This window comes from Pleurodeles waltl, chromosome 8 (assembly GCF_031143425.1).
Source record: "Pleurodeles waltl isolate 20211129_DDA chromosome 8, aPleWal1.hap1.20221129, whole genome shotgun sequence".
Lineage (NCBI taxonomy): Eukaryota > Metazoa > Chordata > Amphibia > Caudata > Salamandridae > Pleurodeles > Pleurodeles waltl.
Window position 1 is genome coordinate 1,515,581,812 of NC_090447.1, and position 21,474 is coordinate 1,515,603,285.

The 21,474-nt window shown below is 47.3% G+C and overlaps 1 protein-coding gene across 2 annotated transcripts in view; it reads left to right on the top strand.

Moving 5' to 3' along the window:
* TTF2 (transcription termination factor 2) overlaps positions 1 to 21,474 on the top strand; it is a 175,292-nt gene that overhangs the window by 142,330 nt on the left and 11,488 nt on the right. For both annotated transcript variants that reach the window (XM_069202809.1, XM_069202807.1), the window contains exons 22-23: positions 13,802 to 13,884; positions 18,880 to 18,954. In XM_069202809.1, the coding sequence (XP_069058910.1) occupies positions 13,802 to 13,884; positions 18,880 to 18,954 (158 nt within the window). The remainder of the gene's footprint in view (positions 1 to 13,801; positions 13,885 to 18,879; positions 18,955 to 21,474) is intronic.

The following is a 21,474-nucleotide window of genomic DNA, read 5'->3' on the forward strand; positions in this document are numbered from 1 at the left end:
GATGAGTAACAGTGCTTTACAAATACTGATTGATTGATTGGGGAGCCCAAACCATATACTAAAAAAAAAAAAAAAGGGAATGTGAACACAGGACCCCAACTAGGTAAGTGGAATGTCTAGAGGAGAGCTTGGGGTACTAGAAAACCACAGAGGTAAGTAGCACAACACTCCCCAGCAACCAGGAAAGCAGGAGTAAATCACTGGAATTTCCCTAAACCACCCAAAAGGAGGAAAAGAAGACACCCAGACAAGACTGCAAGAAAGCCAGCAGTGGATTTCTGAAGAAAGAAGACCTGAAGAGGGAGGGGACCGAGTTCAAGAGTCACAGTGGAGTCCAGGAGGAGTAGGAGCTACTACCCACCCAGCTGTACTTGCAGGAGTTGGTTGGCAGTGATGAAGAACAGGTCAGCACTGCAGCCGTAGAAGAGTTCCTGATGTATGCAGATGATGTCCCACGCTATAGTGAAGATTGCAGACTGGTGTCGGTGCAGGAATTCCACCAACAAGCGTTTGCAAAGGCAAACTCGCAGTTAGTGGAAAAGTGGTGCTAGGGGGAGGGGGACCAGCGAAGCCCAGGAGGGGGGACCCTCGACGGCGAAGAGTCCACAGGAGCGGAGGCAGCACCCACAGGACAGTGACAGTCTCAGAAGAAGCCCACGCATAACTACAAAAGAGGATCCCATGCTGCAGGAGAACTACGCAGGAGGCTGTGCTTTGCAAGAAGGGGTGCTGGTGGCTGGCTTTACGCCGCCTTATGATCCCTTGGAGGAGATGCAAACAAGCCCTGGCAGCTGTAAGAGATGCGGTGCACGGTGGGTACTGTCCTGCTTGGGAAGGAAAAGGCTTACCTTCAAAGCAAACCAGTGGCTTGTGGAGACTACTCCTCCCAAGCCAGTCACACCTATTTCCAAAGGGAGAGGGTGTTACCTCCCTCTCCAAAAGGCAATCCTTTGTCCTGCCTTCCTGGGCTTGATCAGATCAAGCAGCAGGAGAACAGAAATCTGTCTGAGGGGTGGCAGCAGCTGGGCTGCCTGGAAAACCCTGTAAGACTGGTGGTAGCAATGCTGGGGGTCCTCTAAGGAGCCCCCAGAGTGCATGGAATCATACTTCCAATACTTGCAACAGTATTGGGGTATGATTCTGACATGGTTGGTACCAAACATGCCAGATTCAGGGTTACCATTATGTACCTGGACAAAGGTATTGACCTATGTCCAGTACATGTGTAAAATGGCATCCCTGCACTCAAAAGCCCAGGAAAATAGATCTGGAGTTTGTGGGGGCACCTCTGCTAGTGCAGGGGTTCCCTCAAACACAGGTACCTGCACCCTGCCCTCTGGGCTGAGAGGGCCTGCCATACGGGTGACTTGCAGTGACCTGATGTAGTGAAAACAGGTGCCTGCACCCGCTTCACGCAGGCTACAATGGCAGGCCTGCAGAACCCTTTGCATGGGTTCCCTATGGGTGGTAGAATAACTGTTACAGCCCATAGGGATCCCCTGGAACCTCAGTGCCCTGGGTACCTAGGTACCATATACTAGGGAATTACATGGGGGGGGGGGGGGGGGGGGGGGGGCAGGCAGTATGCCAATTGTGGGAATAAAAAGGTATAGTTTACAGGAGAGAGCATAACTACTGGGGTCCTGGTTAGCAGGATCCCAGTAGACACCGTCAAACACACTGACCACAGGCAGAAAATAGGGGTAACCATGCCAAGAAAGAGGGTACTTTTCTACAGTTATCGTCACTGAAGTTTATTGATGGCCTTACCGAGGACCATATCTTTGGGCACACTTGAGCGGCCCAGTCAGTGCCGAAAAGGGATGGCAAGGGATAGTTATAACGAGGTCGTTGCACATTGACATTAGGTCGGAGGTATCCGTCAGTGCCGAAAAGGGATGGCAAGGGATAGTTATAACGAGGTCGTTGCACATTGACATTAGGTCGGAGGTATCCTACATTTGCCTTATCCAGTGTAGGAAGTTGGCTCTGTATGTGCTATTTCAAAGTGAGGAATAGCATGCACAGAGTCCAAGGGTTCCCCTTAGAGGTAAAATAGTGGTAAAAATAGATAATACTAATGCTCTATTTTGTGGTAGTGTGGTCGAGCAGTAGGCTTATCCAAGGAGTAGTGTTAAGCATTTGTTGTACATACACATAGACAATAAATGAGGTACACACACTCAGAGACAAATCCAGCCAATAGGTTTTTGTATAGAAAAATATCTTTTCTTAGTTTATTTTAAGAACCACAGGTTCAAATTCTACATGTAATATCTCATTCGAAAGGTATTGCAGGTAAGTACTTTAGGAACTTCAAATCATCAAAATTGCATGTATACTTTTCAAGTTATTCACAAATAGCTGTTTTGAAAGTGGACACTTAGTGCAATTTTCACAGTTCCTAGGGGAGGTAAGTATTTGTTAGGTTAACCAGGTAAGTAAGACACTTACAGGGCTTAGTTCTTGGTCCACGGTAGCCCACCGTTGGGGGTTCAAAGCAACCCCAAAGTCACCACACCAGCAGCTCAGGGCCGGTCAGGTGCAGAGTTCAAAGTGGTGCCCAAAACACATAGGCTAGAATGGAGAGAAGGGGGTGCCCCGGTTCCGGTCTGCTTGCAGGTAAGTACCCGCGTCTTCGGAGGGCAGACCAGGGGGGTTTTGTAGGGCACCGGGGGGGACACAGGCCCACACAGAAATTTCACCCTCAGCAGCGCGGGGGCGGCCGGGTGCAGTGTAGGAACAAGCGTCGGGTTTGTAATGGAAGTCAATGGGAGATCTAGGGATCTCTTCAGCGCTGCAGGCAGGCAAGGGGGGGGATTCCTCGGGGAAACCTCCACTTGGGCAAGGGAGAGGGACTCCTGGGGGTCACTTCTCCAGTGAAAGTCCGGTCCTTCGGGTCCTGGGGGCTGCGGGTGCAGGGTCTCTCCCAGGCGTCGGGACTTTAGGTTCGAAGAGTCGCGGTCAGGGGAAGCCCTCGGGATTCCCTCTGCAGGCGGCGCTGTGGGGGCTCAGGGGGACAGGGTTTTGGTACTCACAGTAATCAGAGTAGTCCTGGGTCCCTCCTGAGGTGTTGGATCTCCACCAGCCGAGTCGGGGTCGCCAGGTGCAGTGTTGCAAGTCTCACGCTTCTTGCGGGGAGCTTGCAGGGTTCTTTAAAGGCTGCTGGAAACAAAGTTGCAGCCTTTCTTGGAGCAGGTCCGCTGTCCTCGGGAGTTTCTTGTCTTTTCGAAGTAGGGGCAGTCCTCAGGGGATGTCGAGGTCGCTGGTCCCTTTGGAAGGCGTCGCTGGAGCAGGATCTTTGGAAGGCAGGAGACAGGCCGGTGAGTTTCTGGAGCCAAGGCAGTTGTCGTCTTCTGGTCTTCCGCTGCAGGGGTTTTCAGCTAGGCAGTCCTTCTTCTTGTAGTTGCAGGAATCTAATTTTCTAGGGTTCAGGGTAGCCCTTAAATACTAAATTTAAGGGCGTGTTTAGGTCTGGGGGGTTAGTAGCCAATGGCTACTAGCCTTGAGGGTGGGTACACCCTCTTTGTGCCTCCTCCCAAGGGGAGGGGGTCACAATCCTAACCCTATTGGGGGAATCCTCCATCTGCAAGATGGAGGATTTCTAAAAGTCAGAGTCACCTCAGCTCAGGACACCTTAGGGGCTGTCCTGACTGGCCAGTGACTCCTCCTTGTTGCTTTCTTTGTTCCCTCCAGCCTTGCCGCCAAAAGTGGGGGCCGTGGCCGGAGGGGGCGGGCAACTCCACTAAGCTGGAGTGCCCTGCTGGGCTGTGACAAAGGGGTGAGCCTTTGAGGCTCACCGCCAGGTGTGACAATTCCTGCCTGGGGGGGCTTTGTTACTGGCCTCAGAGTGACAAAGGCACTCTCCCCATGGGGCCAGCAACATGTCTCTGGTGTGGCAGGCTGCTGGAACTAGTCAGCCTACACAGACAGTCGGTTAAGTTTCAGGGGGCACCTCTAAGGTGCCCTCTGTGGTGTATTTTACAATAAAATGTACACTGGCATCAGTGTGCATTTATTGTGCTGAGAAGTTTGATACCAAACTTCCCAGTTTTCAGTGTAGCCATTATGGTGCTGTGGAGTTCGTGTTTGACAGACTCCCAGACCATATACTCTTATGGCTACCCTGCACTTACAATGTCTAAGGTTTTGTTTAGGGGTACCATGCTCATGCACTGGTACCCTCGCCTATGGTATAGTGCACCCTGCCTTAGGGCTGTAAGGCCTGCTAGAGGGGTGTCTTACCTATACTGCATAGGCAGTGAGAGGCTGGCATGGCACCCTGAGGGGAGTGCCATGTCGACTTACTCATTTTGTTCTCACTAGCACACACAGGCTTGTAAGCAGTGTGTCTGTGCTGAGTGAGGGGTCTCTAGGGTGGCATAAGACATGCTGCCGCCCTTAGAGACCTTCCTTGGCATCAGGGCCCTTGGTACTAGAAGTACCAGTTACAAGGGACTTATCTGAATGCCAGGGTGTGCCAATTGTGGATACAATGGTACATTTTAGGTGAAGGAACACTGGTGCTGGGGCCTGGTTAGCAGGGTCCCAGCACTCTTCTCAGTCAAGTCAGCATCAGTATCAGGCAAAAAGTGGGGGGTAACTGCAACAGGGAGCCATTTCTTTACATCCAGTAATTCTTGTTTTACAGCAGTCTGCCCTGTGAAGGAAGTCCCTCTCCCATTTCTCTTATGTGCATGAGCAGCGCCTGACCCCAGGCCCATGTTTCCAAAATGTGTGGGTTGTCTCCTGGCACATAACCATGAGAGTGGAATGTAGAAGATGTTATTTTCTTTGACGTCATTTCCGTGATGCAATGGCATGTAGGTACCTTGCGATCTGTGTATGTGGCTCAGTTTGTCTCTGCAAAATAATCATTGGTAAGGTTTATAGAGCCTTCTCAGAAATCCAGGTTTACTTTAGGAAGCACTTGTAATTGATATTTGTGTTAAAGCTTTATATCTTTTTCACTGCGCCCTTTCGTATTCTCCTAGAAGAAGGTTTCTGCAAATACCTTTCCTCTCTGGGTATCTAAGATCATTGTTTGCAGCAGAGATACGCCATTGGAACCTTTTTCTGCACTGGGCCTTTCTAAATCCAGCCTGTACCTGGTCCTTTCCCTGCTCCCTTGCCTACCTTTTTGTTTTTAGACATCTGCTCTGGCAATCTCTAGTCTCTCTTTTGAAGTTGATTTAAGTATTTTGCTGCCCTAGTCTTCGTAGAAAAAAAAAGTTACCAAAGTTATTATCGTATTTAACTGTCCAAGTCCTTCTGTGATTGGAGACATAGAAAGCCTTGCAAAGACTAAACAGATGGCATGCTCTTTGATGTTTGAGGTGTGACCAGCTCTTAAACTTTACGTGGGCAGGTCTCTCTTCCGATTTTATAGAGCTAATTTAAAACTAGGATTCAGATGTTCTCCTTTTAGAAGGTAGTTGATCATATATCATCCTTTGTGTGGTAACTCTTGAAAAATGGAATTGCAAAAGTTTTGGTATTTTAATGCTTTGACTCTGAAAGCGCCCCAAAGCTCCCCTGGATGTTGATTTCTTTTTTCTCTTGTGGAAGAAGTGTCCTTCTTGGATGATTTGGGAGTTCTAGAGGAGCAGAACATCTTTAAAGGGGTGTCCAGGGCAGGTCACTTGATTGGAAACTACGAAGTAGACCTTTACAGGGAGCAGGAGCCAGAATTCTTGTGCAGAGTATAAAATGTGCTTGACTTAAGTGGAGGACAGAGAAAATGCGTACAGGACAAGTAACATTTTCCTTACATGGTGTTACTTTAAATCGCACACTTCTCCTATCGAGTATGGAGCACTCTTGTTTAGAGTGATATTTTTTAAGTAGAAGTTTCACTTTCAAGGTGACTTCTGTCCTGAAATCAAAGCTTCGCTATTAATGATAGTGATGGTTTTCCCAAGGCTACTCCTTCAGCAGAGGTTGGTACTCTGACAGTGAGGGCAATCATGAAACTGTTCGGAGCGATGTCTTCTATTGCAATATTACTAGATGCTCGTGTGCATATGCGCCTTTCGCAGGAGTGTCTAGCCAGTGTTCACAAGCAGTAGTGTTGGTGAGTCCAGCGTGCAGCACAGAGTGCAGTGGTGGAATATTAAACGCTTGTTAATGGTCAGTCTGTTTCACGGTCGCCAGTGGCAAAGGACCATCACCACCTTATGGGGTGGAGAGCACATGCACATTTGTGTTCTTTCCCAGCTCAAGGGCCGGGGTCTCCATGGATGTCAATTCACCAAAATGCCTGGGGTAGAAGTGACATGAGACACTCTTTGACCTCCAGTTTCACTCAATTACACATACAAACTGCACATTTACACAACTCCCTCTCATATAAACACAATGTCACCTGCAAGCACACACACACATCCTTTTTAAAAGCATGTTTTACTTACCTCAGCTGCCACAGAAGGGCACAATCCAGCTTTTGGTACTCCATTTTATAACACTAATAGTGATATAGTATTCGCTATTGGTGTAGTAAAAACTTGAACAGGCAATCTTCCACTGTGTTCCTGGCACTGACTTTGCCACCTCCTAGGCCAGGGGCCACAAAGGCGAGGCCATGGGTCGCAAAAGCAGTGCGAGGGGTCGCAAAGGGCAAGCCAGGGGTTGTGCCAGTAGTCGCAAAGGGCAAGCCAGGGGTTGCACCTGCGACCCCCTGGCAAACCCTAAATGACATCCATGGGGGTGCCCTCCAGAACAGTTTCCTGGAAGTGATGGCAGTTCTGTTAGCGCTCAATGCCTTTTACAAACTGGTTGACGACAAAACAAGGCTTATTCAATTAGACAACATGGCCACAATACGCTGTATCTGAAAGTAGAGTGGGAGAAAAACACTCCTCTGCTGTCTGGGGTGGCTCAGAGAATATAGGACTGGATCATTTGCCATAAAGTCATTGTTGCAGAACTTTTTTTGCAAAGGACGACAACTTTAAAAAACCTGCTCAGCATAATAAACGAGCAAGAGATCAACGCTCTGACCTCAAGATTTTGACCTCCTGCATCTCCAATGGTCTATCTGTTTACATCGTGCTAAACCACCAAGTGCCAGAGCGTTGCTTCCAGTACTCATTGTCTGTGGTCAATGCACTACAGATAAATTGGTTTAGGATATTTGCATATGTTTTTCCTCCACTGACACTAATGCATTATGTAGTAAGGGAAACGAGGCAAGCAACCTTGAGGCTCATCCTCGTGTCACCCATCTGGACGAGGCAGCCAAGGTACTCAGGACTTCTAGAGATGTCTGTACATCTCCAAGGAAAACTCTCCCTAAGAGCAGACCTATTCACTCAATACGATGGTCGGTTACAACATCCCAAAAGCACTGAGTCTTGCATTTTGGCACCTTAGGTATTTGAGAATAAGCATACTGTCTGTTGGAAGCCCGAGGTACCTAAACTCAAAGGCCCGCAAGCCCATCACTAGAGGTTGTTTTGCATGTCAAATGGAGAAAGTTTGTCACCTGCTGCACCACACTTAGCAGGCAGTCTTTGGCGCAAGATTTTGTGTTCTATTTGTTGCACTTAAAAATTGCCGACTTACAGTGCACTACTGTGAGTGTACATTTAGCAGCTGGCAGCAAACATGCAAAATAGATAACACCACTCAAGTTTCAAAATACGAGTGGTAAAAGCCTTTATAGTAGGCCCCAAGAGTAATGAAATCCCTTTGTGGAACTGAAACATTGTTCTTACCAAGCGCATGGGACCACTTTCCAAGCAATTACACCCTTGCCCATTGGAGTTTCCATAATAGAAAGTGGCCTTTCTTGGTGCAATCCCTTCTTTTCAGAAAGTCTGAAAAATTCAAACTCTAACAAATTTAGTGACCTTTTATCCAACTGCCCAGAGTTTGGTTTGTCCTTGCAACCACCAACATTTTCTGCCTAAGGTGGTCTGTCAATTTCATGTCAATAAACAATTAACTTGCCAATCTTTTTCCCACAACCTTTAACAGTTGCAGAAAGAGCCTTACATCCTCTCGATGTCTAAAGAGCTCTTCTATTTTGAAAAGACCAGTAGTAAACATTCAAAAGCATAAACACACTCAAAAGCGCAGTTTGTGAATGAACATCATAACTATTAATTGTGTGATAAAGAACCTGGTATAATATTGTAAAATCCTCATATCAATGACATTGAAATGTAAAACATTTGCAAGGCAGTGTTTTTGACACAAGACTGGGAACATTCCCGTGTGTGCAAATTGAACATATTTCTTCATGGGTTATGGGTGTACACCTATATACTGAGATAAAGATTAAAGTGAAAAGATACTCAACCTGAGTTTATATGCACTAAATATTGTGTGCATGCATACTTCTTTTTGTGGGCCTGGCAGATGTGCTAATGTGAGATGGAATGAATCTCACTCGTAAGACTGCAGAGAGATTCATTGGCAAACATTTTGTCGCAGAACCACATACGTTTAATCAAACTAGATTTGTTATTTTATAAGTCCCCAATCTCTTGCCAAGAGATGGAAGTGGGGGAGTCGCAGAAGATAATTGTCAGACAGAAAACTACATTGGATTGACAAACATGGTGCTTTAAATACCACAGGCCTTAATGAGCCTCAAGACTTGGTGTGTTTTATTTAAAAAAAACGATTGAACTAAAATGTGAATGAAGTGCATGCATTGGTGTGATGAGGAAACATCTGCTGAACATACACTTGGAAAGAATTAAAGGGGCTCAGATGTCCATTGTGACCAATGTTTCTTAATCAAGGTGAGGTGTCTAGTGGACTATTGTCCCTGCAGGACAGCTGTTTTCTTAGCAACAAGCTGGAATTGAAAGCAGTTTACTTGATCATAAAGTATTTCTTCCCTTTATTTAGGGAACGTGCGAATTTTGACTGACAAAGCAACAGCCATGTTCTGCTTGAACAATCCGGGTGGTGTGCGTGAAGTCAGTCTTAGCCAAAGCTCTTCGACTATATTGCTGGATTTTGAGTTACCTACTGTCCTGTTAGCTAGTCATTTAAACACGCTGGAAGATGCTCCAGGCAGATTGAAGAGTTTAGCATCAAGGGGCTCAACAGTTCAAGTCCTGGGATTGGCTAAAGATGGGTCTATTTATGATTTCACACAATACGAAATGCAGGATATTTTGTTATGTCTGTTATCCTCCTGAGGGTTGTTGCAAGATGCTTTTCAGTTAGTTAAGACTTTAGTCCAGTGCCAATAATTTGAGGGTATTTTGGACTATTTCATAGGACTGTTCTCCAGTCTCTGAGAGGACAAGGACAATGTGGTACTCTAAACGTTGAATTTTTCAGCCTTAATGCTTGGAGCTTGAATATTCGCACCTACTAGTTGACTAATAGTCACATTTATTCTGCCTGATGGGGGCGCACTCTGCTGAGTCCATTCAGGCCAGTGGAACTGTTTTGCAGCCTATGCAGATCTGGACTTTGATCCCCGACAGGTGAATCTTTGTGATGTAAAGTTTGCCTTTTCATTGGCTGAGGGGGGGTGCCTTATTGTGGGAACAGTGAGGTCAAATTTGCAGCGGACTTCTGGATGAACCTTTTAAGTCCATGTTCATGGTTTATGAAGCGAAAAGGCCAGAGTGCTTTGCCAATTGTTTTAACGGCTTCTAGGTTGTCAGTCAAACTTGTCCTGCCCGAAGGGGGTGGATTTGTGTGTGTGCTTTTCTGGGGGACTGTGCTTGAGAATATGGACCGGGCTGTGTGTGAATATCTATGTGCAGGTGTGATGGCTTTTGGTGTCAGAAGCTGTCGGATACAGTGGTGGATGACTTCTTGACAAATGTAGGCTTTATTGGAGCCTTGTTAGTGGTTTTGCATAGTATGATGACCAAGCCCAGTCTGTCATGGCATGAAGTGTTATGAGCATGGTGATAGCCACTTACAAAGCAGATGGGTGTTGCAAGGTGGCCTCTTTAAGTACTTCATTGGAGGTTGCCTCATTGTTACCCCTTGTGGCAAATCATTTCTGCTTGATGGCCGGAATTTAGTTGTCCTCTGTTTGGCAGGCACCTGAGTACAACAAACATTTCTCTTGCCCGACAGGTCTCCTTCCCCAAGTGCTTCACACATTCTCTAGCATTTTGCAGCTGTTGGCTCATTTAAAAGTCTTATTGGGTCTAGTGATTTTTAGTGCATTTACTCAGCGAATGCCACTGTCCATGTTAATTCATTGCATTTCTACATAAGTCTATCTTTTTAGGGTCGAGCCTGCATTGCATGCGTATCGCAGCGAGACGCTTTAGTATTTAGAAAAGGGCTCTGAGCCCTGTCAACTTAACATCAGTGTTTTTTATTGGTTTGTGGGCTTGTCTAATAAAATCTGCTTGCTTTCATTAGTCGAAGGCACATATACGTCATGCCTTTTCCGGTGGCTAGCCCTCCTCGAGCGCAGCGACCAAGTACAGAAAACATGCGAGGCTCGCTGTTTTCCATCGGGCTCGTGGACTTCTTTTTCTCTAATTTACGAGCGCGATCTTGCTTGGCAGAAGTCGAGCGCTTTACATAGTTAATTTAACTTTTTCGGGTTATGTAAATAAATGCACTTTTGCCCGATAGGTGAAAAGTCGGGTTAGGAGTTTACAACGCGATCAGCTCTAACATGAGCAAACGCGAGACCCGTTGCATTGTAAATGCTTGTTATTTCCACTATTTGTTTGTGTGTGTGTGGGGAATACCGCTGTATGGATTGCCTAGGGAGTAAAAGGGTGGACTAACATCCAAGAGACTCTGAACAGCTCTCATTGACTGCCACTCTGATTTCTGGCAATGTTGAAAAGGTGTTGCTCGTTGTAAAGAAATGGCTCCCTGTTGCAGTTACCCCCCACTTTTTGCCTGATACTGATGCTGACTTGACTGAGAAGCGTGCTGGGACCCTGCTAACCAGGCCCCAGCACCAGTGTTCTTTCACCTAAAATGTACCATTGTCTCCACAATTGGAACGACCCTGGCACCCAGGTAAGTCCCTTGTAACTGGTACTCCTGGTACCAAGGGCCCTGATGCCAGGGAAGGTCTCTAAGGGCTGCAGCATGTCTTATGCCACCCTAGGGACCCCTCACTCAGCACAGACACACTGCTTGCCAGCTTGTGTGTGCTGGTGGGGAGAAAATGACTAAGTCGACATGGCACTCCCCTCAGGGTGCCATGCCAACCTCACACTGCCTGTGGCATAGGTAAGTCACCCCTCTAGCAGGCCTTACAGCCCTAAGGCAGGGTGCACTATACCACAGGTGAGGGCATAGGTGCATGAGCACTATGCCCCTACAGTGTCTAAACAAAACCTTATACATTGTAAGTGCAGGGTAGCCATAAGAGTATATGGTCTGTCAAAAACGAACTCCACAGCTCCATAATGGCTACACTGAATACTGGGAAGTTTAGTATCAAACTTCTCAGAATAATAAACCCACACTGATGCCAGTGTCGGATTTATTAAAAAATGCACACAGAGGGCATCTTAGAGATGCCCCCTGTATTTTACCAATTGTTCAGTGCAGGACTGACTGGTCTCTGCCAGCCTGCTGCTGAGAGACGAGTTTCTGACCCCATGTGGTGAGGGCCTTTGTGTTCTCTGAGGACAGAAACAAAAGCCTGCTCTGGGTGGAGGTGCTTCACACCTCCCCCCTGCAGGAACTGTAACACCTAGCATTGAGCCTCAAAGGCTCAAGCTTCGTGTTACAATGCCCCAGGGCACCCCAGCTAGTGGAGATGCCCGCCCCCTGGACACAGCCCCCACTTTTGGTGGCAAGTCCATGACAGATAATGAGAAAAACAAAGAGGAGTCACTGGCCAGTCAGGACAGCCCCTAATGTGTCCTGAGCTGAGGTGACTGACTTTTAGAAATCCTCCATCTTGCAGATGGAGGATTCCCCCAATAGGATTAGGGATGTGCCCCCCTCCCCTCAGGGAGGAGGCACAAAGAGGGTGTAGCCACCCTCAGGGCTAGTAGCCATTGGCTACTAACCCCCCCCCCAGACCTAAACACACCCCTAAATCGAGTATTTAGGGGCTCCCCAGAACCTAGGAAACTAGATTCCTGCAACCGAAGAAGAAGAGGACTGCTGAGCTGAAAAACCCTGCAGAGAAGACAGACACCAACTGCTTTGGCCCCAGCCCTACTGGCCTGTCTCCCCCCGCCCCCCCCCCCCCCCTTCTGAAGAAACTGCTCCAGCGATGCTTTCCCCAGGACCAGCGACCTCCTGAATCCTCAGAGGACTGCCCTGCTCTAAAAGGACCAAGAAACTCCCGAGAACAGTGGCCCTGTTCACCAAAGACTGCAACTTTGTTTCCAAAGGAGCAACTTGAAGACAACTGCGTTTCCCGCCAGAAGCGTGAGACTTGCAACTCTGCACCCGACGCCCCCGGCTCGACTTGTGGAGAAACAACACTTCAGGGAGGACTCCCCGGCGACTACGAGACCGTGAGTAGCCAGAGTTGCCCCCCCCCCGAGGCCCCACAGCGACGCCTGCAGAGGGAATCCCGAGGCTCCCCCTGACCGCGACTGCCTGACTCCCAGATCCCGACGCCTGGAAAAGACTCTGCACCCGCAGCCCCCAGGACCTGAAAGATCGGAACTCCAGTGCAGGAGTGACCCACAGGAGGCCCTCTCCCTTGCCCAGGTGGTGGCTACCCCGAGGAGCCCCCCCCTTGCCTGCCTGCATCGCTGAAGAGACCCCTTGGTCTCCCATTGATTCCAATTGAAAATCCGACGTGTGTTTGCACACTGCACCCGGCCGCCCCCGTGCTGCTGAGGGTGTACCTTCTGTGCTAACCCCCTTCTCCATTGAAGCCTATGCGTTTTGGGCACCACTTTGAACTCTGCACCTGACCGGCCCTGAGCTGCTGGTGTGGTAACTTTGGGGTTGCTCTGAACCCCCAACGGTGGGCTACCTTGGACCCAAACTTGAACCCCGTAGGTGGTTTACTTACCTAACACATACTTACCTCCCCCAGGAACTGTTGAAAATTGCACTGTCTAGTTTTAAAATAGCTATATGTGATTTTTTTGAAAAGTATATATGCTATTGTGATTATTCAAAGTTCCTAAAGTACTTACCTGCAATACCTTTCATTTGAAGTATTACATGTAAAATTTGAACCTGTGGTTCTTAAAATAAACTAAGAAAATATATTTTTCTATACAAAAACCTATTGGCCTGGAATTGTCTTTGAGTGTGTGTTCCTCATTTATTGCCTGTGTGTGTACAACAAATGCTTAACACTACTCCTTTGATAAGCCTACTGCTCGACCACACTACCAGAAAATAGAGCATTAGTATTATCTCTTTTTGCCACTATCTTACCTCTAAGGGGAACCCTTGGACTCTGTGCATACTATTCCTTACTTTGAAATAGTGCATACAGAGCCAACTTCCTACACTCGTGCACAAGGTTCAGCACACCACCTACCCAGTGTGCTTTGCAAAGAAATGTTCAATTCTTGTTTGACGTTTTTATTTGGTATAAGCGCAGTCGACGTCTGAACTTGTTTTTTCTTGTATGAATGGTGTTGTGCAATATTTTTTATGTTTTTTCTTTAAATACAACATGATGATGCTGAACACGTTAATGTAGTGCTCTTTATAAACACCTATACACAATTAAACAAGATCTCGTACTTGGTGCTTTGAGATTTTTTTAGTTACCATTTTGATCTTCATCCAGATTGGGTTAAAGGTGGCAGCAGTGTATGTTGGGAATAGAGCTAAAGGTTCAAAGCCCCAGGCTGGTATCATTTATTTATATACCTTTTCTTCTTTGCTGCTAATTGCGTTTTTTTTTTTTTGACAGGTTATGTTGGTGTCCCTCTGTGCTGGAGGCGTTGGCTTGAACTTGATTGGAGGCAATCACCTGTTCTTGTTGGACATGCACTGGTAAGAAAAGGAACCAATCCCACACACATGATTGTGTTGAATCTGTTTTAGTGGAAGGAGGGACAGAATGGGCTTGTGCAGTCTTCTGCATGTGGGTAGGTCTCCATCTTATTGCCCTCCGTAATTAACAGTGGACGTCTGCCGAGCGGTAATGGGACCATACATCCATATAGAGGGGCTGCATTCTGATGCCAAGCATAGCTCACTTTGACCATTCTCACTTCTCCTGTCCAATAACATTGGCCGAGCATCATCCTCTACTAGAGTAGGTATCCAAAATCATAAGAGACGTTCCTCCTAATGAGCCAGTCTGCACCCCTCTGCGCCTGGACCACGCCCAGCGCCAGTACCCCTGATTCTACAGCCTGCCACTGGTGGTACTCCGACGAGCTTCGGGACCTTGACACGAGACACCAACTGTATCACCGCCTCACTGTGTTCCACAGAAGAACCCTTCCCCTGCCACCACTGCAGTTTCTCCTGCGGCATAAGAACCCACATGAACACCACCCAGCACACACCCACCCAGAGACCACAGCTCCCCTGCGCTACTGAACTTTCGATCCCTCTGCAGGCACACCATGGAAATTTAGGACACCATAACTACCCTCACTCTCGACATAATGTTCATCACTGAAACTTAGCTCACTACATCTTTCTGGGAGACCTAAACTTCCCCCTATAAGACCCTAATGACACTAACTCCACAACGCTTCTTGATAACATGGACATCATCGGCCTCTCAACTGGTTACCGCCCCCACACACCATGCAGGACACACACTCAACTCCATTTTCTCCACCAATGACAGTCCACTTCTGTCCAGGTAATCTCAGTGGTGTGAGAGAACACTGAATCGTACTCTTCACAATCAACGGCCAGCCAGAAGCCCAGGCAACACCTCCACCCACCCTCGCCGTACTTGGAGCAAAGTCATGGAACCCATCTGGATCACCGTCCTCCAAGCTACCCACATTCCCTCAGACGCCCTAAAACGGCATCCGAAACTTCGTCAATTGGATCTCCTCAGCCGCCGACCACGGCCAGGTCACCCACCCCCACCCTACTCCCTGAAAAACACCACCATCAGCAAACCCACCAAGCAGGCCAAGTGGTTCACTCGAGAGCTACTTACCTTCAAACACCACTGCAAGAAACTGGAGAAACACAAGACCCCCCCCCGCCAACATCAACCCCTTCCGTTCCACCTTCAGCAGCTGCCACCACCGTCTCAGGTAGACCAAGAAAAAAGCCCTCACCTCCAGCATCGAGGTGAGTGCCAACCACACCAAGGAACTTTGCATCATCATCAGAGAATTCTCCTGCTCCTCCGCCACAGAACACAATCCACCCCTCCCAAATCCTCTGACACTCTAGCAGACTACTTTCACCACAAAATCTGACATCTACAGCAACTTCAACCCACTGACCTCTCTGCACCCAAAGCAACACTCCCCACCCAGACACTGGATCACCGACTGGAGGCATAGACACCATTTCCATCATGAATCCATCCACTCCGGTTCCCCCACGCACCCCTGCCCACATCACATCTACAACCTAGGAAGAGAAGTAATCTGAAGCTCTCTCTGAGACATCCTCAACACCTCCATCCCCACAGCCATTGTCCCCGAAGCTTTAAGCATGCTGTGGTCAAGCTCCTCCTGAAGAAACCCTTACAACTACTGCCCCATCTCACTTCTCCCCTTCCCTGCCAAAGTCTTGGAAAAAGCCATCAACCGCCAGCTCACAGACTACCTCAAAGAAAACCACCTGCTCAGCCCATCCAAGTGTTGTTTCCGGACGAATCACAGGACCAAGACTGCCCTGATCACAACAACGGATGGCATCGGATGCCTCCTCAACTTAGGTCGAGTAGGATCAGGGCAGCTGTTCCATCTATCGGCAGCCTTTGACACAGTCTCCCACCACACTCTTGTCACCAGACACCACCACATCTGCATCCAAGGCAACACACTTATCTGGATCTCCCTCTTTCTCTCTGGTCGAACACAAAGAATCTACCTACCACCCTTTGCCTCCGCACCCAAAGACATCTGTGGTGTCCCCAGGGCTTCTTTCTCAGCCCCACCCAACACCTACATGACGTCACTAGCAGACATCGCACGCACCCACGGACTCATTATGACGCTCAACTCTTCTTGTCCCTCACAGATGTCATCGCCACAAGGGCCAACTTCCAAAACACCATGGCCGACATTGCTTCCTGGTTGAAGTCCAACTGCCTTAAACTTAACTCGGACAAAACAGAGGTCTTCATTTTCAGGAACAGGCCCTCCCCTTGGAATGAGACTTGGGGGCCCTTTGCACTCTGCCACTAACCCACCTAGCCCTGCCAGCCATGCACACAAACTGTGCATCATCCTGGACACCCAACTTACCATGAAGCAACAGATTAACACCGTCTCCTCTGCCTGCTTTCACATTCGATCGGAGGCCTTGTTACCTGCTCAGTGGAGACACTATGAAGGGCTAAATAGCACCCTTGTTGGATTCTCACCAGCAGCACCTTTAGGTGGGCGGAATTCAGATTGCAGACTGTCTTCCCTCTTGAGCTGCTGGAAGGAACATCACAGCAGGCCTAGTCTGCTGATTCTTGTCTTGAGCAGTTGTGGCCTCAGAGGTGGGGACATTTCTTCTGGCATGTGGTGATGATGGCTCTTGCAGGATATGGCATACACCGAACAGCAGCAACATATGACCTTTGGGCATGCTGCTGGAACCCCAGAAGAACCGTTAGAGCCCTGGACTGTGAAAACTCTACACCTAAAAGCACCACTGCACCCAAGCGCACCCCTAGGGCTACTACACCCCCTGTATGACCATTGGGCACACTGCTCTTCAGTTTCTTTATGATGTTCACCACATGAACTGCAAAGCGAGACAAGTTAATCTCACTCTGGCTTCAGTCCTATTGTCGTTGTCAACATGACTAGGATTCTCCTTCTGGACAATCTCTCCTCCTGCAGAGCCATGCGTTCCTACCCTCTCTAAACAGGTAGGCAGACCTCTAGGCACTACACAGACCTAGTTTTTCCATCTAGTTGTGCAGACTTCAGGTGATGTTCCCTCACTGTTGGGATACTGGCTGTCATGTAGACACCGGCCCTGGCTTCACAGAAGCTCTTGCAGTGCTCCCTGGAGCACTCCTTCCTCGATGAAGGACATAGAAGTGGACCAAACTGGGTTGGTTTGGAGACGTTCAATGTACTTTCCAAAGTCCTGAAACCGGTTCCCTTTCAGATGTAATTTTCTGACTGCAATGCAGATTCAGGCTTTGTGCAGGGTGATGGCTCACAGCAGATAGTGATTCTTCTGGCTCCGAATGGAGTATCGAAACAGGGGTCCAATGAAGGCTCTTCACCTGACCGCTGTCATCCTCCCTGAAGCAGGGACAGACAAAAGGGGCAAGCCCTGCTTAAAATCTTCCTCACTCTTAACAACTGTCACCCGACTCATTCCCTACCTTTTAAATACATGGCAGTGCTCGGGGTAAACTAATCGGCAAACCCCTGCTTAAAAAAAGGGCTTTGCAGGACTTTCCAAGGCTATCCCTGCCTGCATCTTCCCTCATAAATGTCTGGGTCTCCACCCTCCAGCTCAGGAACACAGAAGATGCACTTCATTTGGCTGTGGAAGCAGCATCCACCTTCTGCAAGGGCAATCGAAATCAGGTCCCAGTGGGGACTTGTTACTGTATTCTTGCTCCACGTACACCATTTATTCACTCGCTGGACAAGCACACGGAGCGTCTGTGCAAGGGGCTGTGTCATATCTAAGCTGAGCTTTTCATGAGCGGGCGCGCTGCAGCTAATACAGGAGAAAAGTCTGTTTAGGGCGATTAATAAAATTGTTACGCTGCTGCCACTTGTCAACAACTCACGGGATGTACAATATTCCCATGTCGATAAGAGCGCATGCTTCTGGTCGCAGAACATAGGTTTTACCACGGACAGGCGTAGGACTCCTCTCGCACGAGATCCTAGCTGGGCTAACAAAAGCCAGGATACCAGTTTCACATTGTCAGGGCTCTCGGGTTAGGGGGATATGGGAGAGAGAGGCTGGTTTACTATGCAGGGGACATTCCTGTCCCAACAGATGGATTGCCTACCGCATTTCCTATATCTATTCTTTGAGGGCTGCACTATCAAATCTGCGGGCATAGTCTACGAGCGCAGTGACATTGGTAGCATTCGCCCCATGTCGGAGACCTACACAGGACAGCTACATGGCCTACATACATTCAGCCTTGTGGTCTTCATTCTTTATTCTTCATTCTTTATGGCAACATGGTGCTTTATTTTTCCAGGAAGAGTTTGGAAACATCATGCCTAAATATGTAGCTCCCTAACACACCCTTCCTCTTCCACACTTTTTTTAAAAATTCTGTGAAATCTTCCATCAAGTTGGGAGTCAGAGAAACAGAAGTACGAAGCTACATTTAGGATGACCTTAACTCCTAGAAACTAGTCTTACGTGCCCTCCCTCCTCCTCCTCCATCTGACATTGGCGAAACCCATCACACGAAGGTATTCTTACTTATTGGTAGTTTCATGTTTGGGAGAAGCTATGCAGCCTCCTGGGGGTGACAGTTGAGATGATATATACATTTTCTCACATACACTGTACCGGTTGCTTAAGGTTCCAGGTTAACACGTTTGGAGAGCAGTTTCTTGTGACATTGGATGGGAGGCCAGCCACACGCTGCAGACTCGGAGAATCCACAGCTTTCCTATCATTACATATGCTCAGTAAAACATGAGATTAAAGCCCCCCTTTCCCTTACACAAAAATATCTGCTATTCAAACCACGTGCAATGCTTGACCTTTACTAACATTAAATTTGCAACCCTTTATGCGTATATATTTGCCCAAACATGGATCAATCTAGATTTCTACATAGACCCACCCACCTGCCTCCTCACAATCTGTCACATCGCATAACTTCCATTTTGTTTTTTTGTTCTCTATTAGGAACCCTGCCTTGGAAGACCAGGCTTGTGATCGGATCTATCGAGTGGGCCAACTCCGGGATGTGGTTATACACAGGTCAGAATCAGTATCTTCTTTCAGACCTTAATGCATGCCCAGTAAAACCTGCAGCATGCCTTATGAGTCAAACAAGTTTCTTATGTCGTCAATCTTGAAGACTCATTGAGCCATGGGGATAGAAAGTTTCACCCTGAGATAATTTGATAGATGGTCAGTCTCAGCATAAAACCGTGCAAGATCTACTTTGCGGTGTATACCGGTATTCCATATTTTTGCTTTGGATAGTTCAGCAAGTACAGGAAAAAGTTATAAAATGAATAAAACAGTGTTTTCTTAAAGGGGTATTACATGCAACATTGTATTTTGTATTTGTTGTTTTTTTCATCTTGTGTTCATGTTTTGTTTTAGTTTTTTTGTTTTTTAGCCCTGCAGGATCTGTATTCCCTGCAAAACATGTGTTGGCTAAAACATTTTTTTAAATTACAGATTGGGGTTAGTTGGCAACTAAATAAGCTTTGATTTTCTTGTCTGTAGAAATGTTTACCAGTTTAACCTGGCCAAGCAGGACATGTTGAAGTTCATGTTTGACAAGTATACTCATCTAATTTCTACTGCAAGCCATGCAAGTTTTTTTTTTTTTTTTTTTTTTTTTTAACTCTAAAAGCTGTAAACGGCATCTCCTTTCTCACAAGCAGCTGTTGGCCCCTCTGCCACGTGAGACATAGTTTTAGAATATGGTTACTAGGCAGAGTTATGCCTTTCCGTTTAATGTGTCCCCCCACCTTTAAACCTTGGGATGCTTGCATCCCAGAAGTTGCTCAGTAGAAGCCAGCACGGGCTCCAGCGATGTTGATACCGGATCTGAATCCTTTGTTTAGTAAACTGTCCTCAAGCACTTAAAGCTCACGCTTGTGTCAAAGATGACTTTTCTGTGCCTCGTTTTCTGCAAATCCAATATTTTAAGCGAATGAAAGACATTTTCGTCTGACTCTTTATGGTATTCAGATGCCTGATGTAGTTCAGCATGATGATGATAAAGTTCATCATGATGAAGGTGAGGGAAAGGAGGCGCAAATTATCACCTATGCTGCTCTAGAATAGAACTTTGAGAAATCCAGTGATTGACACTTCTGACTCCGTTCTTGATTTGCTACACGGTCATTCTACTCATGAAGGTGCCTCCTTTATTGTGGCGACAAGCAAAGCTGCAGAATTGTCATAACTACCTCTCCTTACTACGGTAACAAAGGGTAATTTGATTACAGAAATCCTTTAACTAGGCCATCCACTTCTGAGCCTGTTATGTGTTTCTCAAAACTTTGACCCTGTAGCGGCAGTCCGGTCTAAGCTCTTTCTGCGTCTGGCTGGAAGTCGTCCCATTTGTAGAGGCAGTAGACATCCCTGGTGAAGAGAAGATCCTGACAGCCTCTGTGGCTGGGAGCTTGATGGGCCACGCTTCTACTCACAAAGTTAGTCTGAACTCGTCCCCTTCTATTCCTCTGGATAAGGTGCTGAAGCATATTCCAGTTGGCAAGAAAGTCTCCTCTTCCAACAGCTTGGTGCAGCTCTGTACTGCAGGCTTGAAGTGCTTCTTGAATTATGGCTCATTATTTCCATGTCCTTTGGGGGGTGGCGTGAGGTTCTGTTGGCAGTACCAGAGGACCTTTGGGCTCCATTTGAGCAACCAGTTGAAGATGGACGGATGCAGCCAAGCATATATCCTGCCAGATTCTATAGACTGAGTTGCCCATGATATAGGAACCAGTGTTCTCATCCATAGGCACAGCTGGATGTACTACACCACACTATCCGGAGGTGTGCAGGCTTCATTGATGGATGTACACTTCAGTGGGCCACAGCTATTCACAAGAAAGCCAACTTTGGATTGCTATTTTTAAATCTTTTCCAGGCAATGTAAATTTTATCGTTCATCAAATAAAAGCAGTCCACATTGTCGGCCTCTTTTCACAATATTTCAAAGTGCTTTGTTACTACAGTGAAATAGCTTTATGCATTTTTAAATTACTTATGTCTCTTACCTTGGTCTTCTAATACGCGCACATTATTTGAATTAACTTTTCAGCTGGGTCTCTGAGGGTTGTTTAGGATCCGCTAATCCTTTGCTCCATCAACAATACTGATGTAGTCAGTCAGGGCTATGCTATTGGAGGATTCTGCACATCATCTGCAATACGTGACATTTTTCCATGCACGTGCCTTGTTTCTGATAGTGTCTCTCAATATGTGTTTCCCTCCTGCTGTTCTTTATTCTGTTTGCTGGTCTTCAGCGTTCTCACGTGTGAAGGAAGTTCTCTTTTTGTTCTGTGCTTGTGCAAAAGCTGTTTTTCTCACTCACCCCCCCCCCCCCCCCCCTTTCTCTTTCACGTAGATTAATGTGCTTTTGCATTTTGCCCACTTCAGTGCTCCTTGTCTCTGTTACTACTTTGGGTCCATCCCTTGTATTTCAGCACATTGTGATCTGCCTTTTGGTTGAATTGAATGCCAATTCTGCTAGTGACCTTTTGGTTCCTGGGGCTAGGGTATTAAAACAAGCAATCGATTCGCAGTTTCGGTGTC